Below are 9,239 nucleotides of genomic sequence, written 5' to 3' on the forward strand. Positions count from 1 at the left end.
TATATACTTAAATTGCCGAAATATATGAATTTTACTGGTAAACATAATATTTATGGAACTTTTGACTTTTAGGAGGTAAATATTTGACTTATGGGTTTTTCGCTAATAATCTTTTTTGTGTAAAATAATTATATGTATAATTTCTTTCTTATAAACTTTTACATAAAAATCATATATTTTGAGATAAAGCACAATAACTGAAAAACTACCCTTTTGATCGAATTTTCAACCCTCTTGCGGCACGTGTTAACGTCAACCTATCGGGACCAAATTTTGCACAGTTTATTTTTACATGTATTAGAACAATTTTTTGGTGCGCGTAAATCGAATTTTGAAAATTTGTATTTTAAGGACCACCCTAATACACAACAACATAAAAGGTAGGTTGCCTTTCTGTCTACAGAAAGGGGCAGAAGAATGTCAAACATATATATTTGTGATATATGTGTTGGGCTTGAGTTAATTGAAAAAGCAAAGATATTCCAGAATTATCTTAAAGAGATACTCGCGGGTGCGAGGCTGTCTCTTAAAAAATGGTCTAATAATTCGCTGGAGTTGTTGGGGATGTCCAGATGAAGATTGCGCCTATTCCTCTTTAGCCTTTAGCCATGTGGATGGTGTGCCGGTGTTAGGCATGCAATGGACTCTGGATCTTCGACCTTAGACCTAACATCGATGTTATAAAATGTGTGACATCTAAACAAGGTATTCTGTCTGTAATTGCGAAGATTTTCGATCCACTCAGTTTTTTGGCCCCTATTACATTCTATGTTAAAACTTTAATGCAGAGATTATGGATGTCAATATTTAACTAGGATGAGTTGTTACCTTCTGACATGATAGAAGAGTGGAACAGATTTGTTAAGATTTATTACCAGTATTCGTATACCTCGACATATTGAAGCTGCAACCGATAACTCTTATTTGTTCTGTGGAGAGAAGGGCTTTGTGGCAGTCATTTATTTGAAGATAGCTGTTCCGTTCTTTACGATTCATTTTATCAAATTTTTGCTAAAGTGGGAAGAGATTATGCTAAACTCTTTACCCTAAAGAAAACAAATCTCAGGAAGTCCAGGAACGCAATTATCACCTACGTAAGGTAGTCAATGAACCTGTCAATAGGAATAATTTAACTGCTCATGCTTATGCTTAGTGGAACTGTAACTCCCCAAGCGCCCCTCACTTTGGTAGATTATGAGAGGCTGTACCAAATCACTCTTTGGGCACTCACACCGATATCAACAGACCCAAATGACTTGGAGTATCTGACACTAAGCCATTTCATAATTGGACGTTATTTATTGACAGCACCTGAAGAAAGATGTTAAGAAAGAAATATAAGTCTACGGAATCTTTGGAAGCTTCTTCAGCAGTCTTTCATATTTTTTGGGTGACTTGTCAACGCTTCAAGATTATGGGTGTCGGTACAGTACTCAACCAAATGTTAAGATATGTGATATGGTAGTGCTAAAGAACAAGCTGTAAAAGATGAAGATACAATTTTTTATTTTTGTTTTGTTTTAGAGTAGTAAAATATTTTCTTATTTATATGTCTCCCTATAATAAACCTCATTACACCATTGAAGGTATGTCTTTTACATCATTATTATAAATATTTAAATTTATCTGAATTAAATTAATGTGGTAATGTGTAATTATATAGACTGTGGGCAAAGTTTTACAAGTCAAACAAAAAATTCATTAATATTTTTAATAATAAAAAAATTAATTCATAATATATAATAAAATGGATACAATAATATCTTTCTATTTTTATGATATTGAAAAATATTTAAACAAAAACATATAAACCTAGATTTTGTTAGATTTTGCTAATAGAAGCCAAATTAATTCAAATGATCATTAGTAATATGATTCCTTATATAGTTTTTCACACATCTTAAGAGTAATTACCACAAGAAATTTATTTCCTCATGTATTCACCTTTTATTAATATTTGGTTAAAATGATTGTAGTTTTAATTAAGAGTTCCAGAGCCCCCAATTAACTTTGAAAAAATTCAAAGTAGGCTCGGCCCACTATACCCCCTAGTTATATGCTTGCGTTTGTTTGTAATCTGCCAACTTAAAAATAATTAACACTTGACCTTAAATTTTTTTGTATACACATATTATAAAACATAATGCTTGAATGATGTTTACAATATGAGAACATTTGTTAAATTGTGGACATCAGATCTCACAATGTCTTACTTTGAACACATGGTACACCCACCAACCCTACTAAAAATACCAAAATAATATTTAACCATTTTGTAAAATAAAAATAAATGTACACTAATATTAAGAGAGATGTAAAGATAATCCTATATTAGTGGACTTTATTACAAATGTAGCATCGTATTAAATTAATTCAATAAAATATGAAGTAATAATAAACAAAAATTAAAAGTATAAATTTATTGGACGGAATAATAAAAACTTACAGTCAATTGTTGAAATCACATTACATACTTTTTGTACTTAAATAAAAGATACTTTAAAATTATAACATAAAAACAGGCAATTATTTAGAATAACTAATTAATAAATTATTATTAACAAAAATTATTTTTTAACAATCAAGGATCCATAATTTTAAACATTAGATATTAATTAATACATCAAGTTAGAGATTATTTAAGTTATCACATAAATAGAAAAATGCAACTTATATTTAATATTACTCATTGGTAAAGAAATTTATACTGTTAAACTTATTACAATAATTAATTTATTAAAGATAATAAAAACAAAACAAACAAAAGATAAAATTATACATTAAAAAAATACTTGTACAACCCTGAACTCCATTTCATAACACAATTTTAAAAGCAGTAATTCAAGAATATGGTTGATATACAAAAAAGTTTACTTGTATAATTAAAAAAATTTAAAACTGCTTTCAATGTTTAGTAATTATATTTATTTATTTATCTACTACTATAAATAATCATAACATCATTAAATAAAATTATTATATTAATTATAATTAATTTAAGTTATAAAAATAATTTTCTACTATCAAGTAAATAATTTTTTTTTTAAACATTAAAACTATTTGGTCTAAAAAGCATGATCAAAGTGAATATGCTCATTCATCTTTTTCTAGTAAATATATATTTATGAGCTAATGCCTTGTACAAAAAAAAAACAAATTAAATTTTATGAATTAAAACTGATTAATTTTGAAAAAGCTATAAGATTATAGAAAATATATATTTATTAATTATTTATTTTTTAATTTTTCCATAGTTATCAATATAAGTTTTATTAATTCTAAATATTATGTAGAAAACTTAGATACTGGTAAGGCACATTGGACGGATAATTTATTAGGAAGTTAACAATTTTAAAATATTTATTTTAAATAGATAATATAATAATTTTCAGGTATCAGCAAATTAACACTTAAAAAAATAGTAAAATATACTTATTAATAACAACTAGTAAAATTAAATAAAAATATTTAAATTAAATTTTCAAATTTCAAATCATTAAAATTATATTTATATATATATATATATATATATTAGCTTATTTAAGGTTAATAAAAATATATAAAAAAAATAGTAAAATAACTTATCAAATCAATATATGTAACATTCAAAAATTGGTCAATTATTTATTTTCTATTAATAACAAAAATAATAATAATAATAGATAAAAATTATACGTAAAAAATGATTTCCTAGTTATCTTGAGACATAAAATATTAATATAACACCACTGAATAAATGATAAAAAGACAGGTATTTTTTAGAGGAACAGAAATCAACAACTATGTAAAAATATATAATTAATAGGAAGTAAGATATAATACAATATGTTTATTACAAAATTATATTATTATATTTGTACTAACAATTTTTCCTTTAACCTGACAACTCACTACATATATGTATATGGTTTTTCTTTTAAGTTTAATTTTCAACTATATTTTAAAAAGTATTTTCAAACGTTTTTAAATTAATAAATTAATGTCAAGTTATTAAAATAAAATTTGATTTTGCTTTAAAAAAAATTTCAAATACTTATAGATGATCGAAAAAAAATGAAAAGTTGAAATATTTTTCATTAAATTATACAAATAAAATTGTAATAATTTTACTTATTATTAACAAAAAAAAAAAGAAGTTATTTTTGTTTTACTTTAAGCATATTATTGATGGTTTTTGCTTAACAAATGAGAGTTGAACTCATAAACATTACTACATTGTTCTCCACAAATATTACATTTCCAAGGATTTGTTTCTGAATGGCATCCTTTATGGAGAAAATAAAGGGTTTGGTCCGGAAATGTTATGCCGCAAAACGAACATTGTAAAGTTTTTTTAAATGCCATACATTTCCAAACGTTTGGATCGTTATTATGGGGTAGAGATGATTCTGGAGTATTTATCAAATTAATTTTTCGATTAAATTCATCCCGTAATAACGATTTTAATGGAGATATTTTAATTAATGAAGTTAAATTTGTAGTTGATTGAAAACGTCCAGAATCAGATTCCCCATTATGAATAGAATTTTGATTTGATTTCTTTGATAATTCTTCTCCTTGTTCTTGTTTAATTGGTATAAGAGATACAGATGGGGTAATAGTGCTTACTTCACCCTCTTGTCTAGTAATATTAGACATTGCTGGTAAATTTGCCAAATTTGAGTTTGAATCGATAGATTGAGGAGAATTGGGAGAATCATTATCAGCAGTTATGTCTTCATTATTTGAATTTTGAACATTTTCTATTTGAATGTTATTATCAGTTATCTAAATCAAACAAAATTTTACTGCAAAGTAAACTGATTAAGAGAAATATTATTTCATGGGTTTTTAGTTATTAAAAATTTTTGAAGACAATTATTATTTATGTTTAATTTTACATACAATATTTTATATAAAGACAGAAAAAATTATTTATAATTATTATATTTACATGGTAAACCTTGGACAAAAAATGTTTAATGCAGCCCTGGGCTACTATCTATTTCGTCTACCCTTAAATATGCCACTGTATACAACCTAATCATCTAGAGCACATATAAAAGAATAATAATGATACATTTAAATCATTTTTGGTTTTCTAATTTTTTCATAAAGACAAAAATTGGTTTTGAGAAAACAGCACTATCTGAACAATTTTTATTCTACAACTATTCTGTTAAACTCAAGTAGTAAAACATAAATAATTAAAAATACTTTCAATCGTCCTGAAAATCTGTATAATCTGAATAACACCACACAATTGCATAATAAACAACAGTACAAATAATACATGAAAAATATTAAAACATTATTTTGCAATTTTTATTTATTCAATTATAAAAAAGAATAAATAAATATTGTAAGATAGTTTTTTGATTAGTATTAATCAATATTTCCGTGTTTAGAAACATTGTTGTAAAATACTTGATACATATTTTATGAAATTAAAAAAAAATTTAATATAATCATTAAAAATTTACATTATGTTATTAAGCATAATACTTCAAAATTGGCTACTTTTACTGAAAATTGTATCAGTTGATTCAGATAGCCAACAAATCTCAAAATCCATAGATTTGGAAATAACCAATAATAACTTCACAATATACATAATTACATATAAAACATCAAAGCTAAAATCCATATATAAAAAAAAAAAGTTTTTAAGAGTTATCTGATTTCTAAAAAAACTGATTCTGTTGTATTGTCTTAGGCTTTAATACACAATACTACTAAAAAATTATAGTTTCTTTTAATTTATCTTATAGTACATTGTATTAGTAATTTAATATAGGTTTTTTTTTATCATTTTTCAAAGTTGAAAAGAAAAAAATTTTCATATGTTTTTTAAACCTTCACAATATTCTGATAAATGATTGAGTTTTTAAAAAGAGTATGTTGTTCTTAGGCGCTGATTTAATTAGATGTTTTTTTTTGTGATCTTTTGAATTATCATTGAATAAAATAAGTCATTAGGAACAGAGTAATTGTGTGTAGTTAAAATATAAAAATGTAGAACTTTTACTTACTGGAGGAGAAGTAAATGAAGGACACTCCATTAAATTTGGTTCTGCCATGGATATTTCAACATGAGGTGTAAGAAAATGCATTGGTGGTGTAGCATTACTTTCAGAACGATTACCACTGATAGATTCTCCACTATCACTGCATGCACCACTGTTATTGATATTACCACTGTTGAAGTCAATAGTTATATTATTTGAAGGAGAATTAATCATTCCAACACCAGGATTGTCCAAATCAATTCCATGTCTTTAAAACAAGAAGAATAGTAAGAATTATAATTTAATATTATTTTGTAATTTTATAAACCTAACAAATTTTATTGTTTAATTTTTTAATATATTTGATTATTTAATTTATTTACTTAAATTTTAAAAAAAATTCTTGTTTTCCTATATAAAATTATTAAAATATATTTTTAAAAAAAATGCTACATAATGAAATTTAAGAAAATGCAAAAGATTATTGAGAAGTAATGAATTTAATAGGAATATATAAGAAGAAAGGATATTTTATAAAAAAAAGTTGTATATTAAACATTAATCCTTAAACCATTTTATAGAGCATATTTGTATGTGAATAGTTATTGAATTTGATTAAATGTATTATTCTAAAATTAAATTGAACTCAAATACATATTTTTTAATAGAAGTAATCAAAATATATAAAATAATTTTTATATAAATAATATGAATAGACCTGCACTAACTAGGTGTTCAAAGAAAATGGGCGAAATTTAAATATAAATAACTCATATTCATAATTTTTAAAAAGTTATAATGTGAACAAAAAAGGAATTTCAAAAAAATGAAAATCAGTTAATTGAAATATTTTATTCGCAACTAATTAGTTTTTTAACTTTTTGCATAAAAGTCTGAATAAATTGGTTCAGGCCTGAATTTTATGACAATTATCTAAATTGAACACTAAATTTAAAAACAGTTAATAAAGTTAATCTTAACAAATAAATATTTTACCTATTAAAAAAATGAACTCTTAAACTTTTCATTGAACTAGCGCGAAAATTACAAAGTGGACATGATTTAACCATATCATGCTGACCCACATGTTCATTTTGAAAATGGGCTCTCATAGCTATTTGTCGTTGAAAACCTCTATTGCATATAGGACAATGGAATGGTAATGTCTTAGTATGTGTAGTAAAATGTTCGGCTAAATGGTCTTTTCTAAAAAATCTTTTCTGACATATTTTACATTCATAAGGTTTTACACCTGTATGTCGCATTTTGTGTCTTCTCATATTAGCTCCATTTGAAAATTTCATATTACAAATGTCACATTCAAATAATTTACGGTTCACTTGTAACTCATTATCATTATTACTTTCTGTTCCTTGGCATGTAGCTAAATGAGATACTAAATTACGTTCGTTATGCGTTTCATAATTATCACATTTATCACAACGATGAATTGAGGTACCACCATCAGAAGTTGTATCATAGCTAGAATTTAAATTACTATCTAAATTTGATTGTTCATTTTCTCCATCTCCATTATCATCAAAATTATTGTTGGAATTGTCATCATTATTTCCTGTAGATACATCGAATTCAGTTTTCACAATCATTTCTGGCGAAAATGATACTACTTCAGACATGATAAGAATTAATACTTTTTCTTCCAACACAAAATTTGAATATTCATTACTTCAAATTTCATTAATTATATTTCTATTAAAAAAAAATCAAATATTTTATTACAAAAACAAAGTGGTTTAGTATATATATGTATATGTTTAAAATATATAAAAGGAATACAAAATTATCTAAAATTAAGTTTTCAAAATAAAATTTCTCAGAAAAAAACAAATAATAAAATTAATATTATAATTAAAAAAATATATTTACACTATGAATAAATCTTTAAAAAATTCAAATAAAATGATTAGTAGATAACTTACTTTAGTAATAACTTTTGGTTCGTAATTATTTTAGTTAATTACAATTAAAGTAAAAATTCAATTGATTTAATTTTCACTATTATATATTTAAAACTACTTATACTTTACATAAATCATAATTTAGTATTTAAAATAAATACTATAAATTGATATATAAAATTAAATGAATAGATAATGAGATTATATTTCAAAACGTTGATTGAGTAATCTGTGGTAAAAAGGGAGTTAGGCAAGATCATAAAATAGTTGAAAACTAGGTCAATTTAATGACAGGAAATGACTTACCAGAAATGTTATTTAATCGTATTTTTCTGTATAAAATATTAATACATTTATACTTAATGTATGGTTACCTTAATATAAACAAAATTAAGGTTTTTACAATTCTGCTACATAGATATAAAAACATTTTAACAAATATTAATAGGTAAATAGATAAATAGTGTTTTTCGATCACTCATAATTTTTTTTGAAATGGGTTATTGAATATAAATTTAGTCTTAATTAACTGAATAAATTGAATTGATAAATTAAATTGAACTAAAAAATAAAATGTAACTTAAGTAACAACACTAACAACAATTATTATATACAAAACCAGAAAGAAATTTTCTAATATATATATATAAACATAAAAAATGCGAAAGAGTGATAATAGCTATTGTCGTATTTCAAAAAGACAAGTGCTTCTATCAAGTGTTAAAATATTGTTAGGTTAAATGTATAAAAGTAAATTTACCACTAGATGGTAGCAACTATAACTGTAACCTACTTTAGATCATAATAAAATTTTATACGAAAAAAAGTGTAATTTTTCTAAAGTAATGCTATTTGAATTATTTAAATTGTTATTTTGGGATAATAATTTTTGTCAATATTTTCCAAGCAGCTGCTTGTCATCTTTAGTGTTCAAATATTCACATAATTTATTTAAATATTTATAGCAGCTTATTGAAAATCAAATATACAAAATAAATTATAAAACTATAATAGTTTTATAATAAAGTACTTATATAATATAAGTACTTTATTTATTTATAGATGTTTATTTTTTAACTATGCTTACCTATAAACAAGGACATTGATTTTAGCGGCTTATACCCACAACGAAAAATATTCGTTAATCATTAGTTGAGTATATTTTATTTATATAAAATTAGTATGTTCCAATATAAAGTTTACATGAGTATTTAAGATTTAACTACCCTCAGTATAACGTATTTAAAATAATTTTAAACTCCTAATATTTAAGTTGAGAAATATATTTGGATAGAAAGATATGCTCTTTAAATAATGGCTTCCTCTAAATACG

General features: G+C 23.9%; 1 protein-coding gene across 2 annotated transcripts; it reads right to left on the reverse strand.

Annotated features, from left to right (window-relative positions):
• Positions 1 to 3,439: 3,439 nt before the first annotated feature.
• LOC126897877 (zinc finger protein ztf-16) lies at positions 3,440 to 8,504 on the reverse strand. 2 transcript variants are annotated; one of them, XM_050671819.1, is made up of 4 exons: positions 8,281 to 8,504; positions 6,984 to 7,697; positions 6,012 to 6,255; positions 3,440 to 4,767 (listed from the first exon to the last, which is right to left on the reverse strand). In XM_050671819.1, the coding sequence occupies exons 2-4, from the start codon at positions 7,622 to 7,624 to the stop codon at positions 4,162 to 4,164; spliced, it is 1,491 nt and encodes a 496-aa protein (XP_050527776.1). In that variant the 5' UTR covers positions 7,625 to 7,697; positions 8,281 to 8,504; the 3' UTR covers positions 3,440 to 4,161. The 2 variants fall into 2 exon arrangements, with proteins under 2 accessions (XP_050527776.1, XP_050527775.1); XM_050671818.1 differs by having other exon boundaries at positions 8,213 to 8,504.
• Positions 8,505 to 9,239: the final 735 nt, after the last annotated feature.

The sequence above is a fragment of the Daktulosphaira vitifoliae genome, unplaced genomic scaffold (assembly GCF_025091365.1).
Source record: "Daktulosphaira vitifoliae isolate Bord-2020 unplaced genomic scaffold, ASM2509136v1 Scaffold_2, whole genome shotgun sequence".
Classification (NCBI taxonomy): Eukaryota; Metazoa; Arthropoda; class Insecta; order Hemiptera; family Phylloxeridae; genus Daktulosphaira; species Daktulosphaira vitifoliae.

What these genes read in the sequence shown, in the direction of transcription:
- LOC126897877 (XM_050671819.1), bottom strand. Translation starts at nt 7,624, where the DNA reads ATGTCTGAAGTAGTATCATTTTCGCCAGAAATGATTGTGAAAACTGAA. An exon ending in AGAGTTCATTTTTTTAATAG is followed by an intron (nt 6,256 to 6,983) that starts GTAAAATATTTA and finishes CTTGTTTTAAAG; the next exon opens with ACATGGAATTGATTTGGACA. An exon ending in CTTCATTTACTTCTCCTCCA is followed by an intron (nt 4,768 to 6,011) that starts GTAAGTAAAAGT and finishes TGTTTGATTTAG; the next exon opens with ATAACTGATAATAACATTCA.